Source organism: Quercus lobata, chromosome 3 (assembly GCF_001633185.2).
Source record: "Quercus lobata isolate SW786 chromosome 3, ValleyOak3.0 Primary Assembly, whole genome shotgun sequence".
NCBI lineage: Eukaryota > Viridiplantae > Streptophyta > Magnoliopsida > Fagales > Fagaceae > Quercus > Quercus lobata.
This window is the reverse complement of record NC_044906.1, coordinates 51,789,915-51,815,812: the sequence shown is the minus strand read 5'-3', so window position 1 is coordinate 51,815,812 and position 25,898 is coordinate 51,789,915. Positions and strand designations below refer to the sequence as shown.

General features: G+C 35.4%; 1 protein-coding gene across 1 annotated transcript; it reads right to left on the bottom strand.

Annotated features, from left to right (window-relative positions):
* Window positions 1-10,252: 10,252 nt before the first annotated feature.
* On the bottom strand, window positions 10,253-14,379 carry LOC115979239 (probable WRKY transcription factor 75). The gene is made up of 2 exons (XM_031101220.1): window positions 13,899-14,379; window positions 10,253-10,814 (listed from the first exon to the last, which is right to left on the bottom strand). Exons 1-2 carry the CDS (start codon window positions 14,258-14,260, stop codon window positions 10,640-10,642), a joined length of 537 nt encoding a protein of 178 aa, XP_030957080.1. The 5' UTR covers window positions 14,261-14,379; the 3' UTR covers window positions 10,253-10,639.
* Window positions 14,380-25,898: the final 11,519 nt, after the last annotated feature.

The window sequence follows — 25,898 nt, the reverse complement described above, 5'->3', positions numbered from 1 at the left end:
TCATTGATTTAGATTCTATATGATTGTGCCGAGCGGCGCTTACAAATTTATAAAAAACAAAGAGACAGAACATGCAAAGTGAAATAGAAACAAGTTTTATTAATATGAAAAATTATTACAATATACAAAGAGAGGCTTCAACCAGCCTATACAAAAGAGGGGCTGCCGAAGCAGTACTAACATCCACAGTACAGATAAGCAAACGGTCAAGCGCCTTTTTAAACTTGTCTTCAAGGTCCCTCCGATCTCTGCCTCATAGCTGCTCATACTAAGAGAAGAACTCACTTCAAAAAAAAAAAGAAGAACGAAAAAGAAGGAAATAGTAAGGAAGAAATCAATGAAGAAGATGGAGGACATGAGTAAGGGAAGGAGGAGAAGAAGAGTGGGAGAAATGAAAAGACAAAGAGAGGAGCAAAAGAGGGAGAAGGACAGCACCAGGGCGGAACTGGTGTTGGGAAGACTATAAGAGGAAGGCGGAGGAAGGCACCAGTGAGCAAAGAAGGGGAGAAGCAGAAGCACTTCGCCCCTGCCTCAGCCCTGACTCCTAACACACTGGTGCCATGTTAGGTACGCTCGTGAGGAGCCGAGTGGTGCTGGTATTGGGTGTTCTCGACTCAGCCACGCCGAGAATTCAACATGACGAGCCCCTGCTTCAGATTTTGGCTGAAAGAGAGGCGGGACAGATCTTAAGTCTGCGCCATCCTTGCCCCGATCGAGCCATTTCAAGCTTTATCGGAACATGGTGTTTTGAGGAGGGGCATGGTACTTTCATCGCTCGTTATGGTGGGCATGTACTGATATGGTGTATAACAAACGGGCTAAGCAGGCGCTGGAGAAGGCTACGGGTTTCAGATTTCAGAAGGAAAGAGAGGAGTCTGCACGAAAGTGATGGCCTCCTGCTTGCCTTCTTATAGGAAGGGCAGAACGAAGGGTATTAAATGCATTCAAGTTTCCCAAAGGAATCTGAAGAAAAAAGAGGCGTCCGTTCCGTTTCCCCACCTTATTAGATGAGCCGCCGGACATAAATGAGCCTCATAAAGGGGATTCATTAAGGGCGCGTCTGGGACAGCCAAGCGGCAGGAGTAGATCACGGGCAGATTAAATGAAATCCCTAGAAAACCGGCTAATCTCCTGGGCAGGTGGAAAACCGCTCACATAAATGCGGGGTTGAACTAAACAAGCCATATTGAGGGCCCGGGTTTGCCAAAACCCTCCCTTCCAACCCGGAAGTCGGATAGAAGGGTTTTGAGGGGCTATTGTGGGGCCCAATAATTTAAGGACCAAGCCCAATTGCTCCTGGAAAATCCGAAGGCCCAATCCGAGGAGAGCTGTGGCCCAAGCTCTACAGTGCAGAGCACAAAACAATTTTTGGAAGGCAGCCGAGGACAGTTTGGTCCTCGGCAGATCCTGAATCCCACCGAAATGAAGGGATAAAACTGGTATAGGGACGAATTTGTAAGGAGATCCAAAATATCTTGGGGAAGTTATCCTTACTACCCTTCCGGATAAGACCCAACACATGACAGAGCCGTACTCTGCAGCCTTATCAACCATACCCAACAATTCTGGGATTAGACTGATGGGACAAATATCAGTCTTGTAAAGATTGACCCTACACGTGGACGAAGGACAATGAACACGGACGAGTATAAAAGAAGAAAGTAAATAAATCTGAAGGGGACCCCATCCCACCTAAAAAAAGAGAGATCACATGGGGGAGAACATCTCAACAACACCGGACTTCACTGAAGAAAGTCCGTCGTTGGATAACCGGGGTAAGGCCTCAATGGTCCTCGGATCAACTCCGAGGAGTCCCATCCCATAGGGTGCGACGTCTTAGGGCTTAAATGTTCAGGCCCAACTCCTTTTTCTACCTGAATTCCTCTAAAGCCAGGATCGGACATCGCCCCGTGACCAGCGGCTAGCTTTTCAAGCCCACTCTCTACAAATCATATTGTGAGGGATCTTTCGTACGCGAGCCCAACATCCTTATTGGGCCGCCAGAGAATCGTGTCCTTACATTAATAATCTACATATTCAATATCCATAGACCTTCAAAAAACATACACTTTTTTTTATTTTTTATTTTTTATTTTTTATATATTCAACGTACACAAACTTTTTATAAATATACAATTTCTTATATATTCACGGTACAAAATTTTTCAATAAAACTACACAATTCTTTATATTCAATGTACACAATTTTTCTAAGAATGTCAAAAAATTTTATACTCAATGTCCACTAGTTTTCAAAGAATGTACATGTGGGGCCCAATAATTTAAGGACCAAGCCCAATTGTTCCTGGAAAATCCGAAGGCCCAATCCGAGGAGAGCTGTGGCCCAAGCTCTACAGTGCAGAGCACAAAACAATTTTTGGAAGGCAGCCGAGGACAGTTTGGTCCTCGGCAGATCCTGAATCCCACCGAAATGAAGGGATAAAACTGGTATAGGGACGAATTTGTAAGGAGATCCAAAATATCTTGGGGAAGTTATCCTTACTACCCTTCCGGATAAGACCCAACACATGACAGAGCCGTATTCTGCAGCCTTATCAACCATACCCAATAATTCTGGGATTAGACTGATGGGACAAATATCAGTCTTGTAAAGATTGACCCTACACGTGGACGAAGGACAATGAAGACGGACGAGTATAAAAGAAGAAAGTAAATAAATCTGAATGGGACCCCATCCCATCGAAAAAAAAGAAAGATCACAGGGGGGAGAACATCTCAACAACACCGGACTTCACTGAAGAAAGTCCGTCGTTGGATAACCGGGGTAAGGCCTCAATGGTCCTCGGATCAACTCCGAGGAGTCCCATCCCATAGGGTGCGACGTCTTAGGGCTTAAATGTTCAGGCCCAACTCCTTTTTCTACCTGAATTCCTCTAAAACCAGGATCGGACATCGCCCCGTGACCAGCGGCTAGCTTTTCAAGCCCACTCTCTACAAATCATATTGTGAGGGATCTTTCGTACGCGAGCCCAACATCCTTATTGGGCCGCCAGAGAATCGTGTCCTTACAGTACACATTCTATATATTTACACAATTTTGTATATATGAACATTTTCTCCATTAATTACTTAGAGTGTAAGGTATGTACATTAAATATCCAAATGTTCAAAAAATGTACATGATTCAATATATTTAATGTACACAAATTTTCAAACATAATTACATAATTCTGTATATTCAATTTACAAAAATTTTAAAAAAATGTACATAATTCTATATATTTAATGTACATAATTTTTCTAGGAGTGTAACAATTTAGTATATTCAAAATACAATTTTTTTTTTCAAAAAATGTATATAATTTTGTATATTCAACATACACAATTTTTTGATATGTAGACCATTATCTACATAAATTACTGAAAGTGTAAGGTTTTTAAATTCAATATCCAAACATTCAAATATTGTACACAAATTTGTATATTTACCGTACACAAATTTTTAAAGTATTTGCATAATTCTATATATTCAATGCACACATTTTATAAAAAAAATTAACACAATTCTATATATTCAATGTACAAAATTTTTCAATGATTGTATACAATTTTGTATATTCGACGTACAAAATTTTTCAAAAAATGTATACAATTATATATATTCAATATACACAGTGTTTTGATGTGTGGGCATTTTTCTACGCAAATTACTTATGAGTGTAAGGTCTATAAATTCAATATTAAAACTTTCAAAGATTGTATACAATTTTATATATTCAACGTTAATTTCAATCATGTAAATCCAATGTACACAAGTTTTCAAAAATGTACATAGTTCTATATATTTCAGTGTATAATTTTTCAAAAATTGTATACAATTTTGTACATACAATGTACAAAAATTTTCAAATTTTTTATGTTCTATGTACACAATTTTTGAATGTGTGGACATTTTTCTTCAAAGATTACTTAGAGTCCAAGGTATGCACATTAAATATCCATACCTTCAAAGAATGTACACAATTATGTATGTGGGGCCAGAGAATTTGTGGCCCCGGCCCACTTTACATTAGGGCCCAAAGCCTGAGTCGAGGAGAACTATTGCCGAGGACGCATAATGAAAGTCCAAAAAAGGGCTAAGGATATGGCCGAGGACAATCTTATGCTTGGCACCCCATAGAGCCCCTAAAGGAAAGGGCGAGCTCAGTGCAGGAACATGCCAAGTGAAAAAACTGCCAATACTGCAATAAAGAACTCTGCGTCTGACAGGTCCATACTCTTCACCATGCTATTCAACTTTTACAACCACCCCCAACTACTCTAGGTATGGGTTGATAGGACAAGTCTCAACCCCAGAAAGTGGAGCTTACACGTGGACACTGGAGGGAGGATAAATGTTAGTATAAAAGGGAAAAAGAACCAATGGAAAGAGGGGTTCCCCAGACCACAAAGTCTTAAACAAGGAGAATAGTAAGAACACGAAGCTCCTCGGACGAGGTCCAAAGACCGGAACCACTCATGCCGCATCAGAAGAAGGTCTTGTTAGATACGTCAAGTTCACCTTCATGTAAATTTCTATAGAGACCATGGCTAATCGCTGTTCAGTGACCCAGGCCTAGCCTTTCAAGCTCACGCTCTACAAATGATATTGTTCGGGCCCTTAAACGTACGAACCCAATATCTTTTTTGGGTCGCTACAAATTGTGTCTTTACAATGTATATAAAACATAAATTTTTTTCAAAAGCTAAAAACGCTTCTATTTATTTAATGTACAAAAATATCTAAAAGAATGTACACATAATTTTGTATATTCAATGTATACAATTTTTTAAAAAAATATACAAAATTTTATATATTTAATGTACATTATTTTTCAAATATCGTACTCAATATTTTAAGGCGTGGACATTTTTCTTCACAAATTACTAAGAATATAAACTTTACACATTCAACATCCTAACTCTCAAAAAATATACACAATTTTGTATATCAATATCCAGGCATTTAAAAAATGTACACAATTGTTTTTTTAAAAAATGTAAACAATTTTTCTTTTTTGAATATAGACCATTTTGTATATTCAACTTACACAATTTTTTTGATGAATATACACAATTCTGTAAATTCAATGTACACACTTTTTTGAAATAATGTTCACAATTTTGTATATCTAAAATAAAAAATTTCACAAAGAATGTACACAATTATGCATTTTCATGAACGTACACAATTTTTTAAAGAATATACATAATTCAATATATTCAATGTACATAATTTTTCCAATAACGTACATTTTTTTTATTATAGATTTTTGTCCATTTTTCTTCACAAATTACTGAAAAGTGTGAGATTTTTTCACCCAACATCCAAACCTTCAAAGATTGAACACAATTTTGAATATTTAACATACAAAATTTTAAAGAATGTATGTATATTGAATGTATACATTTTTTTCAAATAATACGCACAATTTTATATATTCAATGCACACAAATTTTTAAAGAAAGTACATAATTCTGAATATTCCATATACACAAATTTTTAAAAAAATGTACACAATTATGTTTAGTCAATGTACACAAATTTTCAAAAAATGTACATGTAGGGGCAAAGGCCCAAAATCATGTAATGGGCCTTGGGCCCCATATGAGAAGATCAGCCATGTCCGAGGAGAGGGAGAGGATGCCAAAAGGGCCCCTAGCCCAGCTCTCGTGGATAGGGAGACATTTAAAGGACGGTCCGAGGAGAAATGCCTCCTCGGACGTGATGAGTATGGCTCAAATACGCACTCTGTCTGCTAAAAGGACCCACCCCAATAGACATTAGTGATAGGGATGAATCCCACAGGCTCGCAGGAAAGGAGGAAACGTGAGGTGTTTAAGAGGAGGCTGCTGTTGCCGCATTAAATGCGTTGCAGCTATTTTTCTGGTCGCATTAATGTGGAGAGGACCTGTGAACAGTGCTATCTTGGCCACCATAATTCACAAAAGGCTGAAAGGGGGGTGTCCGATGGGACATGCACTCAAGTAAGGGTTCAAATGATCAACAAGTGTAAGGCCACGATGGTTTCAAGAAGACTATATAAGGAAGGGAGTCCCCATGAGGAAAGGGGACGGAAAAAGCAAGGAGAATGGAGGAACAGGACAAACAACCGTAATCTTCGAACAGGGACCAGCATATATTCATCTTATCTCCTCGGACTGTGGATCTATGGATATTAATGTGCTTCACTTGTGTTCAACTATCAGATAGCCCAATATTAACCATTGTCCACTTCGCTAAGACCTAGTTCTATAATCCATTCTCTACAAATTCATTGTTTCTGGGCTCCTTGGACCAAGACCCATACCTTTTGGGCTTGGGCCCCAAATTGTGACCCTACAGTACACAATCTTGTATATTCAATGTATACAATCATGTATATTCAATGGACATTTTTCTTCCCAAATTAATGGCAGCATAAGGTCTGTATATTCAGTATTCAAACATTCAAGGAATGTACACAATTCTAAATATTTAATGTGTACAATTTTTCAAAGAATGCATAGGATTTTGTATATTAAAATGTACACAATTTCTCAAACAATGTAGAAAATTCTATTTTATGAAATTTTTCAAAGAATATAAAAAATTATTTATATTCAATCTACTCAATTCTTTAAAAAAGATACACAATTCTGTATATTCAAACTACACAATTTTTTAATGTGACAACATTTTTCTCCATAAATGACTTAGAGGGTAAGGTCTATACTGTGAATATCCAAACGTTCAAAAAATATTTCAGACTTTCAAGAAACATACACAATTATTTGAAGAAAGTACACAATATTATACTTTCAAATTACACAATTTTTTGATGAATGTACAAAATTATGTATATTCAAGATACACAACTTTTCAAAAATGTAAACAAAATTGTACATTCAATGTACACAATTTTTCTAAGAATGTCAAATTTTTGTATATTCAACATACACAAATTTTCAGACTAAATACACAATTCAGTATATTCAATGTAAATTTTTTTTCCAAGAATGTTACAATTGATGAATTAAAATTCAACGTAAATAATTTTTTTAAAGAATGTACATAATTTTGTATATTCAATGTATCCAAATTTTCAAGAAATGCTCACAATTTTATATATTCAAAGGAAAATTTTTCTAATAATTGGCACAATTATATGTGTGAGGGGTCCGAGGCTCGAGGAGGATTGGATTAGGGACTAGATTGCCTCACCCACATCCAAGGAGATAAACGCACTTCGAAGATTTCACCCATCCGAGGATGGAAGCATAATCAAAGCAATGGGCCTCTTGTAATGTTCTAGGATGAGGAGATAGGGTGACGGCGGATCAAGGAAGAGAGGAGGAAGTTTCCTAGAAGGAACAATTTCCTGCTCCACATTGAATGCCCTGCACCAACTTTATCAGTTGCATTAATGAGGAAATGACCCCAGAATAGTAATTATACAACTACTAGCCCTTTCTACCTCCTTCAGTAGAGTGTTGATGGGACAAGTATCCTTAGAAATGCCTGAAGGCATATAGATAGAGGGCTAGGATGCAAATAAGAGGGATATAAGAGGAGGGGAGTCTCCCAGAGAAGGGGATGAACATTTCTGGGTGAGAAAATAGAAGAAAAAAAGAAAAAAGAAAAAGGGAAAGTAAATAGTGCTTTGTCTGGTTTATACTTCTAACTTCATATATAAAAACTAATTCTCGGACCTTCCCGAGGAGAACTCTTTTTCTCATTATCAACTTATGTTATTCCTTTCTATTATCCCAGGCTCTTTGGTCTCTAAATTAAACTTAGACTAGAGTTGCACTTGAATTATTAGCCCACTCTCTAAAGAAATTTTATTGTTGGGCTTGATTTGAGAGATAAGGCATCACCATTCTAAGTGGACTTGGGCCTTTATTTTCCGAGCACCTACAATATGTATATTCAATTTACATAATTTTTTAAAGGATATATAGAACTCTATATATTCAATGTACACAATTTTATTAGAAGTGTCACAAATATATATATTCAATGTACACAATTTTTAAAAGAAGGTATACAATTCTGTATATTAAATATACACAATTTTTCAAAAAATATGCACAATTATGCATATTCAATGTACATTATTTTTTTATGTGTGAACATTTTTCTACAAACATATCTAAGAGTGTATGTGCACAAAAAATTATGAATATTCAACATATCCAATTTTTTAAAGAATGTGCACAAATGCAGTGAAATAAACAATGTGCACAAATCTATCTAGTCAAGGCACACATTTTTTTAAAAGTGGGTAATTACAATAAATCCACCTGTGATTTGACCCGAATTCACATTACCTACTTGTGATTCGAAAAGTGTCACTTTGCCTATCTAATGTTCGCTTTGTTTGTCTCTCTTAATCCACCTATATTAAAAATAAGAATAAATATGTATTTTTGCTCTCTTTGTATGTCTCTCTCTTTCCAAAACTAAAAACACCTAAAAACAAGAGAAAAAAGATCTAAAGTTTGTTTTGTAAAAATTTACAAACTTGGCTTAAGAACTCTAAGAAAACACAAACTATCTTTGTGACACACTCAGAAGAAAATAACGCAAAAGGCAAAATTTTCTTACTTTTAACTCTATCCATTATTTCATCTTAGACCCAAAACTTTGCCTCCCCATAAATTTTCCATGTCGTAAGAGAAAAATCAATGAGCGAGAACCCAAAGTCAATCACTCTCCCTCTTTTTTTTTTCTTCTGCATTTCTTTTCTTGGCGAAATTCACTTCTAGTACTGAAGGTGTGGACTGAAGGCATGCTTTACCTTTGAAATTCAAAGATCTACCAAGTGTTCTTAGGGGGAGTGTGAACCAGCACATATAATTTTACCGTGAAATTAACCCAACGGTAGCATTTTCACTTCACCTTTAAAACTTCAATGATTTAGAGTAAGAGTAACAAAGCACTAAACCTTAGGTGAATTTCCACATTTAAAGTTGATATTTTAAACACTTATTGTGAACTTACAATGAACTTCACACCTTTATACAGTTATTGTGCACTTATGGTACACACTTATTCTAAGGATTTTACAATTTTGTATATTTAACATATATAGTTCTTCAAAGAATGTACATAATTTTTGTATATTTAAGGTACATAATTTTTTTTTTAAATGTATACAATTTTGTATAATATTAATTATACACAATATTTTGATACGTGGACATTTTCTACCAAAATTTATGAGAGTACGTATAAGGTTTGTACATTCAATAGATAAACCTTCAAATTAAAATTATACACAATTTCGTATAATCAATGTATATAATTTTTTAAATAATGTACACAATTATATTTATTCTATGTACACTTTTTTGTTTTCAAAAAATGTACACAATTTGCACTCAAATAATGGAGACAATTTTTTATATTCAACTTGTACAAATTTTTTTTTTTTAAATGTACACAATTCTATATATTTAAAGTACACAATTTTTTTTATATGTAGACATATTTCTTCATAAATTACTTAGAGCATAAGTTCTGCACATTCAATAACCAAACATTCAAAGAATATTCACAATTCTATATATTTTATTTCCAAACTTTTAAAAACTGAACACAACTTTTCAAAAAATGCATCCAATCATATATATTCAACGTACTCAATTTTTTTTTATTATATTCAAAGTACACATTTTTTTTCAAATAATGTATATATAGTTACGTATATTCAATATACAAAAATTTTTCTTTAAAAAAAAAAAAATATATATATATATATATATACATACAAAATTTTTCTAAAAGTCATACACGTCATTAAAAGAAGGTAGGGTAGGGACTCGTGCTCCTTTGGTATAGCTTATCTTTTGGCCTTTTGAGAACAGAAAAAGTGAAGTAGTGAAATTTTAGAAAGTAGTTTCCTAAAAAAGTTATGATTAATTGATACCTTATCAAATGGCAAGCGCCACACACTTTGCCAAACGAAAAACTACTACTATTTGCCTCCCTAGTGCAGAGACACATCCCACTACTGCAAGTAGCTCACAACCCTATTTATCTCATCCCATGTGTATGAAGGATCAGTGCCCCTCTCTTTTATGGCTGGTTTGGGTTGAGGGGAGGAAAGGAGAGTAGAGTAAAGTGCAATTTTTTGGCTAACTCTACTCTATCTTCTCTCTCATTCTCTCAATTCAAAGAAGGCCTTAATTGAGAGTTTTTAAGAAGTGGACTACCCATGCCGTACTTATATCAAACAAAAAAGTCTCAGCTGCGAAGTGCATAATATAATGGATGAAAGTTGACAAAGCACAAGATATATAGTGAAAAACATGGAAAGGAAAAACTAAAAATTAAGGGACAAAGGCACTCTACCACAATTTGATATGTGATTTTAAGTACCTTCTTTGAACCCAGAAGAAATTAAATCATAGTAAAGCTATTTAGCTCCTCCATGCTCTCGCAGGTTTTGCCAATTCCTATATTGTCCTTAACCTTAATTTCCGTCTGTGCTTCACGTGCGTGATTAAATATGATACACAGATACAGTACAAAAGGGTCCAATATTGGTACTATATATTCCTAATGGCTCTTTTCTTATTTTATTCTGATCAGAGTTTATATAGAACTACAGAATTTACAAGTATTCATGATTGTCTCTGCAATTTCAAGGCCTTAGGAGGTGTAGATTTGCATCTGGCTCAAGATGTGCTCAAAATTATCGGTAGACTTCTCTATCGGATGTGAATGCATCCCTTCATAAGTTGTCACAACTATTCCTTCATCTTTAGTTAGTCTCTGAACTTGCTTTTTGACATTGCAACCTTGATGTGTACACCGGTAGTAGCTTCTGTAGATATTAGAGGTGACTGGTTAACAAAATGTAACGTCACATAATCTTATAAATTATTAAACATGCTTGAATATCATCAATTCTAGGAGGGTAAGTTCGAAGCTTCAAATATATAGGTCAAATGCTAGGACCTTCTATATTATGATATGAAGCCCAAAACATCAACATTTAATAATTTTCGACTCAATTTAACTGGTTTTTAGATGATTATATAGTTTTGCTCAATGCCCACGTCAATGAAGTCATCAAGAGTGCCTAGGTAGATATGAGATTCATTGCTTCGGGTTGCTCTTGATAATAAAAAAAACCTCTTTTGCCTCTCTCTCATTCAAATTATACATTATATTAGTGGAGTATTTATATGGAATAACTTCCCCATCAGTTGGTTACTTCAAATATAATGAAGCTAGCTAGTAGATATAGGAATTTGTTTATATGAACATTTATTTTCTACATCGATCATGACATCTACTGATGATAATGGGAATCCAAAACCATTTGCATGCAATACTTTTTTTTCCTCTCTTATTTGTTTATTTGGATATAATACAAACCCAAAATCTTTAGGTTCATTGTACTATTGTATTACACTTACTTGTATTGTACTCTTATTACTTATATACTTACAAAGAAAATCTTATTATACACTTCTTATTCTACACCCCCCTACACACTGCCTACGTGGCAGTGCCACATACCATTTGAAATCGTGTTTTTAAAACACAATTTCAATTAAAATTGTGAGATAAAATTTTATTGTTTACTTTAGATATGTAAGTGTGTATGGTGATTGTGTAATAAGGAGTGTATGTACGGTAATTATATAATAAGAAGTATGAAATTATCATTACTCATACTTGTATAATATTTCATACAATTTAATACAATAAAACATTCAATCTTTAACGTACTAACAACCAATGAACACTTGAAATTTGATGAACATTATTAAAAGAACTTTAATTTCCTTAGCAAACCTTAATCTCATTGTTGTTTTCTATTAGATGTAATAAAACATGGGCTACAAGTTTTTCCTCTAATTACATAGAAGACTCCCCCTTTACTTGTGTCAAGTTCCATCTATTTTTTTCAGGTAAGAGTCAAAATCAATTTATTAGTCAATATGGTGAGAAAAACTATGTTTATATGAAAACGAAGCATTTTTTTTTTTTATATAGGTCGATAGTGAGGGAGGGGATTCTTAGGGGGAAAAAAATAAACAAAACAAAAAACCAAAAATCAAAAACAAAGAAGAAAATAGTGAGGGAGGAAAAGATGGAGTTCGAATCACATACATTTATAGAATACAACAAAATATGCTATTAGCATTATGCTATAACTTAAACTTCATCATGGAATGCAATAATAGTAACATCAACTACATTTTTCTCTTTACAAGGGTGTTCATATGGAGAGCTAGAAATTTCGCCTAAGTGATGACTCTGGCTATATAATTGATTGACAACTTCATTGTACATTTCTACTCAATCCTACCCTCCTTTAATTGTGGAAACATGTAAATAATTTTGAAATGTTGGACTTTGTGGAGTCTAATTGTATTTGATCCGGATGACGACTCGACCCGAAATAATGTTGCGTGGTTTTTAATGGGAGATTTTCTGAGGCTTAGTCTATGGAGTGGAAAAACTGTACTGTCGCATTTTGTATTTTTCCTTAATAATAGTGTAATCTTTGCAATTCTGTGGATGTAGGCAAATTGCTGAACCATGTAAATACTGTCTTGTACATGTGATTATTTTTTTTTGGCGTGTATTTTCTCTATTTGTCTCTCAAAGGTTTGAGAATTTCGTGTTAATTCCCTACACGAAAAATCTCAAGGCACCGAATATTTGATCGAAAATTTCACACTCTCTTTCTTTTACTTTATATTGTAGCAGGTCCAAGTGAGGTTAAACCTAAGAGAGAGAGTGTGTGTGTGAATTTTCTGATATAATTTTCGGTTATTATAGACTTGCTCAAATAATTTATGTTTCGAAAATTAGGGTTCTCATTAATACAAGGAGATATAGAGAAAGCAAAAAGAATACTCACTCAAAGGGAATTTGAATTGATCCTTACGTTTATGAGGTGAGAAAAAAAACCCCTCAGTAGAAGAACACACTAAAGATTACAATGGGCTTTGAAGCAAGCCGAATTGTTACTGGTCGCCTAGTAATTAAAGGAATGGATGGGTTAATTAGACGTGGATGAAGGTAGGAAAAGGTTCTACTAAAAAAGTTCTAGCATGTTGTAGATATAACTCACAACATATAGGATATGCATGCCCAAGTAATTAACAGAAACACTATTATAGTGTTTATTATATACCTTAATGCACTCTTTCACACAAATGAAAAAACAACTTAAATCGTGACATGAAATTATGATTTCAGTAATTTTTTCAAATATATGTAAAAGAGCGTCCGTTAAGGGGTGTGCAATATATTTACCCAACTACATTAGCTAGTCTAAGATAAAAGATGGAAAGCAAAGTGCACAAGGATTGTAATGTTCTTGCTAATTTACTGGCTGCTGCCTGGTCTTTTTGTATGCCTAGGGCCTTTAACCATCTCGTCCATCTTTTCTTGAATCCTCTTAGAGGATGAAGAAGATGGTCTGAACCTGAGATTAGCTTTTAGCTTTTGTTGTACCATTGTTTTTGATCAATGATACTTAAGGGGGAAAAAAAAAAGGAATGCATAGTATTTTTTATCAAAACAATAAATGTTAAGTAGTAACCTTTTTTTTTAATGAGTAGTATAATAAGTATTCACTATAAGATCGACTCATGCACCACCAAATTAGACCATGTATGAATTACGGTTTAGTAGTATCATTATATCGCATAGATCCACCATCAAATTTGCTTGAAGATGTATTTTTTTCCTTTTTAAGAATTTTTTTTTTTCAAATAATGAATACACTAAAAAAAAAATTACAATATATCATTTCATTTATAAACTAGGTTTTAGTTTAGTTTGATCACAATAGAATTTTTATTTACTAGATGATAAATATAAAATGAATTTAGAAAAAAAAAAAAAAAAGAAGTAAAAAAAAGAATAAAAAAGAACTATATACCTTGGAAATTTGTTGTTCTTCACAGCTTTTTGCCCATATTTCCTCCACCTATACCCATCATCTAGTATATCCACCTGACTCCTAGTTTGAAAGGCATATCTTGGCTTTCTTATTTTCTTCTCTCCCTTTTTCTTCCCTGAGTTCACATCAGTTTCAGACCCCACCATAAAGCTTCTGCTCTGAGGAACATCTATGTTTGAAACTGCAGGAACACCACCCATCTCTGACATAAGTCCCAAAAACCCATTTGACTTGATGCCTTGGAATTCATTATAAGCATGAGAATCTGCCATGCTTAGTGTCAAGGAAGAAGTTGGTGGTGTTGAAGATGAACTAGAAAAATATGTTGAGTAATTCTCCATCAGATACAGAGAGAGAGAGAGAGAGAGAGAGAGAGAGAAGTAAGGTATGAGGGTATATATGGATATAGAAATCTAAGAAATGAGATTATTATGTGGCTAGCTAAAAAAGAAATTGATAAAAAGGTTCAAACAGTGAGGCGGCGTGATGGCTGGCTGGCTTAGCCACCAGCATCTTTATCCTAAATCAGTTGTCGTAAACGGCACGTAAACTTTAGTGAGATTATGGTGGAAAATAGAAATTGGAAAAGTATGTCATTTTATTTTTAAATTAACCAAGATTAACTACTACATCAACAAAGGGTGGAAATTTGTGGAGGGTGGGTTTATGAATCTATGATTAAGCTTCGGAAATTAGCACTTTCTTTCTTTTTTTATAATAAATAATATAATATAACTTTGGTTGCTTTGACCAAACTCAGATTTCGTACAGGAGTACTTTTTCTTTGATGTTTGAATAATTGAATTGAATATGCTGCTAAACGAAAAAAAAAATATTGGAATAATGGTTGTAGTTTATCAAGTTTTGATGTGTGCACATGTATGATTGTACGAGCCACGTTCAGTTTATTTTTACATATGTTTTTATGATAGGCTATATATATAACACGGTAGCCCCCACGAGTATGTGTCATATAATATTAACTGGTCATGGCGTCTGTCTGAATGTGTGTAGCCATTTCTTTGGTCAAAGCATGCGTTCTCGTATTTCTGTCGCCCAAGGTTATATGTATGCCATTGGAATTTGATTATATATATAATTCCACCCAAACTTGTTGATACAAGTGACTGTCTAGTAATGCAGTAAGGGGAAACGAGCTTTTTCCTTAGAACACTTAAAAATTGTCACAATTCACACGTTTATCAATTTACTAAATAGATTTGAGGATTCATTTAAAGATGAAAATAAACTTTAGGCTAAAATTGGAACGGAACAATTCGAAATGCTTATTTGGAATTGGTGTAGGAAGTATAGAGTTTTAATAATATAATTTTAATTGATATAGTTCTTTGATAGAAAGTTATTTAGGATGAGTATGTGATAATTTACAATGAATAATATTTTGAATATTTATAAAGTGTGAATAATGAATTATAGAACATTTTCTTAAAAAGCTATAAGTTTCTGTTTTTGCCTCAAAACTGAAAACAACTTGTCACTTATCCCTTAAGTTCTTTATCCTCGTTATCTTTTGAAGATTTAAAAATATTTTTTTTTTTTTTAAATTCCACGTACGCATGCAGGACAAGATGAGATCAGGATTGAAGTTGCTATCCCTAGCTACTACCATAAATCAGATATAGCATGCTGTTCAAATTTGATTTCTGTCTAATCATGAATTTCAATTCTTCATGTTGTCAAGCCTACTGGCTTCGATTGTCATATATACTTCGGCATGTTTTTGGTACCGAGTCTATTTCTTGAGAAAAACATGCAATTCAATTTACACATGTCACTGTTGGAGATTGTGCGATGTACCATCTAATTGTCATAACCCATTTAGTGGTTAGGACTAGTAAGATAGGCATGTGAGAGGTGCAGGAATCATACTATCATTGAACTAAATTATCTCTCTCTCTCTCTCTCTCTCTCTCTCATGCATTCATCTAGAATAAACACATATGGTAAATTTATGCGTTACATCATTTTCATTATGTCATGTGACATAATCTTTTGAACAGACTAAATACGTATGGCTCTATATAACACTTAAAAAGGAAAATATGAACAGAATAATTGTTGATACAAACATAATATAGCTTTAAGGGTACAATCTAAATTCTAAAATTTTAAGATATAAAATTTAAAAACCTCCAAATTTTTAGGGATGTATTTTGTACTTTAACTAACATTTTATAGCAAGACAAACAGGACATGAAACTAAAAAACCACATAAGAGTTTGTTTAAATAGCTTATTTGCTTAATGACGTGACCAAAAAAATGATTTTAAGCAAATAAGTTAGTTTTGTTTTCAAAATAGCCAACTTATTTGTTTAATTACTTTTTGTTTCAAGTTTAACTGTTTAAGCAAATAAACTAACTAAATGCACGTCTATTAATATATGCCATTATTAGGGCTTTTTTTCTTGTTGTGTGTTTCCGCCCATATTTTTAGCTAACCTTTCGGGCTTTTAATGAGATTCAATGGATGTGGAAATTGTAAAACTAATACTATTGCTAGTCCCTGTTGTTTGACCGAGAAAGAGAGGGACTAGATTTAAGAAAACGTGCCACGAACAGGATTTCCATTAGTAAATGAAAATAAAATATGAAGGATGAACATACATTTTGGTTTCATTCTGATTGAACTTACGTGCTTTCACAATCATTTCACTAGCAAACAAATTTGTCAACCTATAAAATTCAACGAAAATGGCCTTAATAATGATGTGTCATATTTTACTTTCCTGTATGGCTGTATAATTAATGAACATGTGGGTTTTAACATTCTTCAGCACGGAGTCAGATCTCATGATAGCATGAGGTTTGACCCATAAAAAAGTTTTTTTTAAAGAGCATGATATTTTAACTTTTTTTTTTTTTGTAAAACTCATTCAAAAGGTTAGCAGAATCACTTTGAAGTTTGGTTGGTGAATGAATGAATGGTGATTACATTGGGCGCAGCCTAAGAGCCCCGTTGAATAATGCTAGGAATACAATTTTTACTACAATTTAATCTTAAGGTAAGTCATGATTGGTGGAGTTATGGATCCTATTACTTTTATTTTGCCACTTATAACGTGTCTCGTAAGTAAATTATGATAAAATTTGTAGTTTTAGTATTTTTTTTTTTTTTAATTCCAATTGCTTTTGCAAGTGCAAATTACTGTTTTCTCAATTTTGTTCGTACTATTCCCAGACGAGAAAAACATGAGCACGGGCGTTTTTTCTTCCATGATTGACCATTGCCATTGGACAAGGAAATCTGACTTTTGCGTCCCCCCTCCTTTCTCGCCCGGCGGCCCGGGGATAATGAATCATGCTATGGATTTTCTAACCAGTTTTTGTTAGACATTATATTTTTTTTTTTAAAAAAAGTACAAATAGTACCTAACCTAAAATTCAATTTAATCTTAAAATTTTCTATTTTTTCTTGTAATTTTTTTCTCTCAAAATTTCAATCTTGTAATTTAAATTTTGTTCAAATTAATTTTATAACTTTTAACTTTATTCAATTTAATCCTTCCATTCACTTTTGTCCCAAAACGTGTTGTTTTGGTATTTTCAAAATTTTAAAATTAAAAAAAATAATAATAAAAAACTCTTTTTCATATTTTCAAATTAGAAAGAACATATAGATTTTTTTCCCCCAAAAATTTAATACAGATTTCCTAGAAATTTTAATTTCTATTCAATTTTTTTTTTAAAGCAACCACATGAATTTAACAAAAAAATTTCTCAATCTTTATGCACATAGATTTAACCAAATATTCGGAGTCAAACAAATAGCTAGTCAAAAAATCCATTACTTCCTAGCAACAAAACAACTTCTTTTCATCACTTTCCCACCAAACAAACAAAGCCACAACATTTGATACACAAAAATCATGAGAAAAAACTTTGTTAATTGGATTAAAAATTTATTTTTTAGAAAAATGAATTTTTATATATAAGAAACTAATAAAAACTCAAAATTGTGTCAATTTTTAGCATCTAATGGCCTTTTTTTTTCCACGGGTAGTTATGGAAGGAATATATTAAATAACAATTAAAGCCTGTAGGGACTGAATTGAACAAAATTAAAGTTGGGCTCAACAAAAGGAAAATATGTGTACATTATGGAAGATAGAAAGAAGATGACATTGAAGTTATTAAAATGATGTTATTGATGACTGGTAGGTCCAAGAACGACTTATGGTTACTTTAAAAAAAGAAAAATGTTCTCATAAAAAAAAAAAAGGAAGATCCTAGTAGGATTCCTAATGACCAACCTCATTCATTCCTTAAAAAAAAAAAAAAGGAGTTCTACATCAATCAAGGGGTGTGCTAATTTTCCCTAAGAGCTCTTTAATTTTAGAAAGAACATTTGAGACACCCTTAACCTCGACAGATTTTCCAATGTCCTGATTCCTTTTGCAAGTATTCATGATGCAAAGCAGTAATGTTGTTATTATGCATCATCAAAAGAAACATAATTAAAAAAAGAAAAGAAAAAGAACTAAATAACAAAAATTAAAGGACAAAAAAAGAAAAAGAAAAGAAAAAGAAAAAGAAAAGAAAAAGAAAAAAAAAAAAGACCGATCCCCTTAGGATTTGGGTAAAACCTTGACCAACTGAAGTAACTCAAAAGAAAATTTAAACTAAAAACGCTATGAGAGCCTCCTTTTTTTTATGTGTATTTAGTTTATAATTCTTTTTCTAGAGGAAATTTGGGTTGAGGAATCACATAGTAGAGATGTGGGATATGTGCTACATATCCCCCCGTCCCCCACAAAAAAATCCCCGTAATTTCGAGGGCTACCAATAAGACCAATTGTGCAATAATTATTGCATAATAAGGTATGTGGCAACATACTTTTTTTATGGCTGCCGCATAACTCATTATGGAGCAAAACCTTTCCTCCAATCTTATATCCAAATTAGTTCAAATATGTGTTCATTATGAAGCCCTAAATGTCAACGTTCTGATGGAATAAGTTCAACTCAAAAAAATTCCTTATGGTTCAAGAGATTGACATTTCTGATGGAATAAGTTCAACTCAAAAAAATTCCTTATGGTTAAAGAGATATGGGCAAAAAAAAGTTATTTTCAGGACTGAGTTTAGCATGTTTGTTTGTTTGTTTTTTTTTTTTTTTTAAGCTTTAATTTTGCTCTGTGACCACTAGTGGATTCCGCCAATGGGCGTAATAAGTTCTCCTAAATACAGTTAATCCATTGAGTTTTTGAACTTTGACCCTACATGAGGAATAATGGCAATAACATAGCAAATTGCAATAGGCCACAAGGTGTGGTTAAGATTCTTTGCGTAGGTATCTCTCACCAAGTCATATCATCGAACCCTTAGGCTGTTGTGCACGTACGCCAAGTGGAAGGACAGATGTGAAACCTATAGAAAGACTAGAACCTGGACAAAAATTTAAGGGTCCTTTTGGTTAAGAGATAAAAGGTGATTTGTTTCTTAAAAAAAAAAAAATTAATGAGTCACGAGAGTACTCTTTAATTTAAAATTTAATACTATAGAATATAGAACAACCACTTTTTTATGGAAAGTTTTGCCTTAACAAAAGTCATTGTTTAAAGCATTTAAAAAAAAAAAAAAAACTGAATATAGAAAATTCTTTTTTATTTTTACTTTTGCCAAAATCAACTTTTGAAAAAGATATACCAAATGAACTCTAGATTCCGTCTTGAGTTACTCCTCATGATTAATTTCTTTTCAGATTTAATGTAGCAGCAGGAGAAATAGAAATAAGTGAAGTATTATATATACAATATTTTCACAACAAATTATAGGTGGTAAGTAGTTATTTATTTTAATTTGAATTCATAATTTAAATTACTTTTTTGCTCACCTATAACAATCAGTAATAACTTGCTACTTAAAATTTGTTGTGAAAGTATTGTGAAAATGTCGTGAACATAGCATTTTTCATAAAAATAAATATAGGAAAATGTTAAAAGTCGCAAATTAATTTATAAAAAATTTACAAACTATTAATGTAGTGAGCAATTATTGGTAAGTAAAAAAGTAATATTAGTGGTAAGTCCAGATGAGAATATTTTTTTAAATGTATTCAAAACTTAGTAAGGAAAAAAGCACCTCTTTTTGTTTGGGGTAATTCACAATTTCTCTCATAATTTTTGCACTAAGCAATTTCTCCATCTATGTTTCAGAAATAAGTAAATACCCACATTTCATTACTCTTTCAGTTAAACTTACAAAAAAATTTTGATTTTTGAAATATTCGTTTGTGCAAAGTCTAAAATACCCCAAATAAATATGAAAATATCAAAAATACCCCAAGTAAATTAAACCCACGGCAAACACAAACTAAGAGAAAGTCTAGTGCCACAACCACAATGCACAACTTATGCCACAACTCGCCACATGGCGAGTTGTGGTTGGTGGAAGGGTGATGTGGGGACACCCTTCCACCAACCACAACTCGCCATGTGGCGAGTTGTGGCATAAGTTGTGCATTGTGGTTGTGGCACTAGACTTTCTCCACAAACTAAATTAAACCCCAGCTTGTGGAACCCACGCACTGCCTCCAAACTTGACCGACAATATGCAGCATGTTGAATATGATTAGTGGATTTCAACAACCTAACAAATGCATATTTGAATTACTTTTTGTAATTGGTGACACATGATCTTTATGAACCTCATGTCGTAAATTTTGTAGTGTCCTTAGAATCATTCTTTCAAATACTTATTTATTATCTTTTTAAAGTGTTATAGATCACATTTATTGCTACATCAATTTATAAGTGTTTTTGGTTTTTGTTTTTTGGGTAGTAAAACTAAAATTGGTTATAGTTTCAGCATTTTCTCCCAAAAAAATTATGGATTAATAGAAACCATAAATAAATATAAACACTAGCTAACTATTATTTTAAGTGAAATTAAATATGAAAAAGACTCATTTAAAGTCATAAACTGAATATATATATATATATATATATAATACACTATTGTTTGGATTTATAATTATTTGACATTGATCTTTGTTTTTTGGCGCCGACAGTGCATGTGGCATAATTTATATCGATTCACATGAGTGACGTAACTCGATAATCACATTCACATTAGTGGTCTTCTCTTTGTATGAAAATATAGGTGCATGTCTACGTGCACTAGGTTTGTGTCATTTTAGTTGACAGATTCTAAAATTTCTAGAGGTATTCGTACAGGATGGAATTGTGTTGTTTTAGTTACAGGTTATGAAATTTCTATATATACGTACGAGTCAGTTTCTTCGATAGGAACGTTGGCGCTACGAGGACAAAATAGTCTCCAAGGAATCAAGTTTGAATGCTTCATGCATCATGTTCATCATGTACTCTTTCATGCATTTTTATCTATGTATACACTATAGTTAACAATTTCAATAAAAATTGAATTTTTTTTTTTTTTTGGTTTTTAATTAGGAACAAAATTCTCAAATATTAATATAGGGTTATGTGGGGCCAGAGAATTTGTGGTCCCGGCCCACTTTCCATTAGGGCCCAAGACCCGCGCCGAGGAGAGTAGTTGCCGAGGACAAGCAGCGAAGTCCAAATGGCCTAGAGGTGCAGCCGAGGATAACCCTGTTCTCGGCATCCCAAGGCCTAAAAGGGAAGAACAACACGTCACCAAAGGCAGTCTCCAAAGCTCTCCCAGAAGAAAATGCGAGTAGAATGAGACTCGCACAGGGGTACAATGTGGGAGTGGTTCAAGGAAAAGACGTCACCTCCGCATTGAATGCGCCAATAAACGTCCTAGCCACATTGATGGGAAAAGACCCTTGAATAGTGTGGTTTCGGTTATTGCAACTAACAGAAAGTGGTGGGAGGTGGCTGATGGGACAGACACTCGAGTAGTTACCTGCCTGATCGACAGATGGAAGGTCAGGATCAACTGAGAAGGACTATATAATGTAAGGATTCATGCACTAAAAGAAAAAAAAAAGAGAATGGTACCCAAAAAGATGAAAGGAATAAGAAGAATATTAAACTCAATGGACAAGGTCCATGGACAAACTTAGTTCATCTTTGTACGTCCACCATGAACACCATGACTAATCACTGTTCGGTGACCAAGGCCTAACTTTTCAGTCCACTCTCTACAAATTTATTGTTTGGGCCTTTAACGTTCGAGCCCAATAAACCAATTTGGGGTCGTTACAAATTGAGTCCTTACAATTGGCGCCATCTGTGGGAAAGGCTTGTGCGTTGGCACAAGCGGGGGTAGGATCGAGCTCCTGTCAAACTAGGGATTGAGAAAGCCCCTCCGTCATTTCCAGCAACACGTTATTGTTGCCCTAATATAAAGTTCCACTAGGGGCTACGTTTCGAAGCACCAGTGGCACCGGCAGTTCTAGGGGCTTCCAGCATCATGTCAACGCCCCACACCTTGGTTGAGGGGCTAATCCTCGAAACTACTTTAAGAAATTAGAAGTTTTTGACAGAACTAAGGTCTTGCATGGTCCTCGGACTCAAACCTATGGGGAAACCAATAACTTTAAGAAACTATAAGTCTTGGACAGAACTAAGGTCTTGCATTGTCCTCGGACTCAAACCTATGGGGAAACCAACAACTTTAAGAAACTATAAGTTTTGGATAGAACCAAGGTCTTGCATGGTCCTCGGACTCAAACCTATGGGGAAACCAATTGCTTTAAGAAATTAGAAGTTTTGGACAGAATCAAAGTCTTGCATGGTTCTCGGACTCAAATATATGGGGAAACCAACTATTTTAAGAAACTATAAGTTTTGGATAGAACCAAGGTCTTGCATGGTCCTCGGACTCAAACTTATGGGGAAACCAACTACTTTAAGAAATTAGAAGTTTTGGACAGAACCAAGGTCTTGCATGGTCCTCAGACTCAAACCTATGGGGAAACCAACAACTTTAAGAAACTATAAGTTTTGGACAGAACTAAGGTCTTGCATGGTCCTCGGACTCAAACCTATGGGGAAACTAACTACTTTAAGAAATTAGAAGTTTTGGACAGAACCAAGGTCTTGCATGGTCCTCAGACTCAAACCTATAGGGAAACCAACTACTTTAAGAAACTATAAGTTTTGGACAGAACCAAGGTCTTACATGGTCTTCGGAATCAAACCTATGGAGAAACCAACTACTTTGAGAAAAACTATAACTTTTGGACAGAACCAAGGTCTTGTATGGTCCTCGGACTCAAACCTATGGGGAAACCAACTACTTTAAGAAATTAGAAGTTTTGGACAGAATCAAGGTCTTGCATGGTCCTCGGACTCAAACCTATGGGGAAACCAACAAACTTTAAGAAACTATAAGTTTTGGACAGAATCAAGGTCTTGCATGGTTCTCGGACTCAAACCTATGGGGAAACCAACTACTTTGAGAAAAACTATAAGTTTTGGACAGAACCAAGGTTTTGCATGGTTCTTGGACTCAAACCTATGGGGAAACCAACTACTTTAAGAAATTAGAAGTTTTGGACAGAATCAAGGTCTTGCATGGTCCTCGGACTCAAACCTATAGGGAAATCAACAACTTTAAGAAACTATAAGTTTTGGACAGAACCAAGGTCCTGTATGATCATCGGACTCAAACCTATGGGGAAACCAACTATTTTAAGAAATTAGAAGTTTTGGATAGAACTAAGGTCTTGCATGGTTCTCGGACTCAAACTTATGGGGAAACCAACAAATTTAAGAAACTATAGGTTTTGGACAAAACCAAGGTCCTGTATGGTCATCGGACTCAAACCTATGGGGAAACTAGATACTCCAAGAAAATCTAAGTACCAGACACGGCCCAACAACACGCACGGCACCTCGGATGATGCCTTTAGTCTCCCAGAAGTATGTTTAGATACAAATTCAACACCCCATGGGCACGGGTAAGTTAGAACTCTGGGATGCGATCCCAAGTATATCATATGCACAACTATTCATACATGTTAAGATAACTAGTTCAAAAACCATGAGATTCGCAACAATAATAAATATCGGCAAGGATAACGAACATGTAATTTAAAGGAAAATGGAAGAAAAGAATTTCATACATGCGGTCAAAGAGTTTAATTACAAGCAAACTCTAAAGTCCCCAAAACAAAGGGGAAACTAATTAACAATTCAACTAGAAACAAATACAAAAGTTGGCCAGGGCTTCTACTTCTTCAATTTCATTTTGGCCACACCCTGGGAAGGCTGAGTAGGATCAACTTTGGTGCCCTTGGGGACATCGGCAAGGGGAATGGCCTGAAGGGGCTGAACAAAGATGGCTAGCTCCTCAGTACCAGAGATCTGAGCACTGACTGTAGACTTGGCAGCCTCTTGAGGCATTTCGGGATTTAGACCTCCAGGTGCTTCTGTCACCTCATGAGGCTCTCCTCCCTCAGTCAACTCGCCAGGAATGACAATGATTTGAGCAGCTTCTGACTGAGCAGCCTCAACCTCTTGTGGAACGCTCGTAGTCTCGGAGTTGGCGGAGGTGGTCTCACGAATGGCTAGAGGATAAAATACGCTCTCCGCCTTCCACAAGTCGGACGAAGCCTTCACTCCAGCTCGTTTGAGGGCCTCGTCCTAAACTTGGGAGCAATATAGCCTACATACTCCAGGGATTTGAGCTTTAAGGAGGGCCTAGGTTTCAGCCACCCTCGCCTCATAGCCCTCCTCCTCGGCCTTGTCCTTAGCAGTTTCGGCCTCAGTCCTAGCAAACTCAGCCTCCGTCTTGGCCCTTACGGCTTCATCCCTGGCAAATTCTGCCACACCCTTAGCATTGTCTGCCTCAATCAGTTTCTTCTTTAAATCATTGATCTGCTCCTTGGCAATCTCCAATTTCTCCTTGGCAGCAAGTAGGCGCCTCGTCTGTTCCTCAGCCTGTTTTTAGGCACTAGTCAAACCTACCTCGGCACTGTCCCTGGCTCTGGTAGCCTCCTTTAAGTCCTTCCTGGCCTTCACGAGGTTAGCCTCGGAAGTTTTGACGATTCACGCAGCGTCTATACGTTTATTGCGTTAAGCTCTACGGTCTTACTCTGCCCCTTAACTTCTTCCTCCATCCTATAGGTGGCCTGGATAGCTTGCCAATTGAGACAAACACATTATGAATGAGAATCTAGGAGCGAGAATCGACGGAGTCTTAGATTTTAGGGGCCTTACCATACCCAGGTACCTCTTCACGCTGAGGAAAACCTCCTGCATCCTCATATTCTTCAACTCTCCCATATCAGTGGGAAGCAACAAGGCCCTCTCTAACGCGTCGGCCACATAACCGCCTTCGCCATCTCCGAGGTTCCTCATGGATACGTCTTCCAGCAATGGCTCCCAGTGGAGCATTGGGGTGGGAAGCCAAGCATTCGGCGCGAATTGGACATCGATCCCTTTCCCCTGGTCTTGATGCTTGACCTTTAACTGTTTTTGAGCTCGCGGGGCTTCGTCCCCCTCCCGAGAGGATTGGGATTTCCCCCCATCCATTGGTTCCTTACTCTTGGGACTTCTCTTTCTCTTTGGGTCGATGGGCTCAGGCCGAGAAGGCAAAGCTGATTGAGGAGGAGTAGAAAGTTTGGGGCGGGGAGATTATGGCTGCGACTTGGAAGAGGAAGACCTAGTCTAGACAGGCTGGGGCTAGGGTGGGGGAGTTGGAACACTGGATTGCGGCTTTCCCTGTGCACCCTTCCCCAGCTGACCCTCAATGAGGTCGAATAAGTTAGTCGGAGGCTTTCTCTTAAGACCCCATCTCGGCTCGAGAGGATGTTCTCGCTGACAACAATTCCGCTTTGGACAATTCAGGGTCACCCAGATCACCAGAAGGATCCTCGGATGGGTCAGCTTGGTCAAATGCCCCGAATCCCTCCTTGGACAAACCCAAGTCACCTTCGTCCTCCGCTGCTTAGTAAGACAGGGAAGAGCCCGCCAACGGGATGCCCTCCAGGACAGGAGATCCTTTAGAGATCAAAAACCCGTGCTTGACTGCAGTGATTTTCGAAAGCTGAGGATCGTCAGCTTT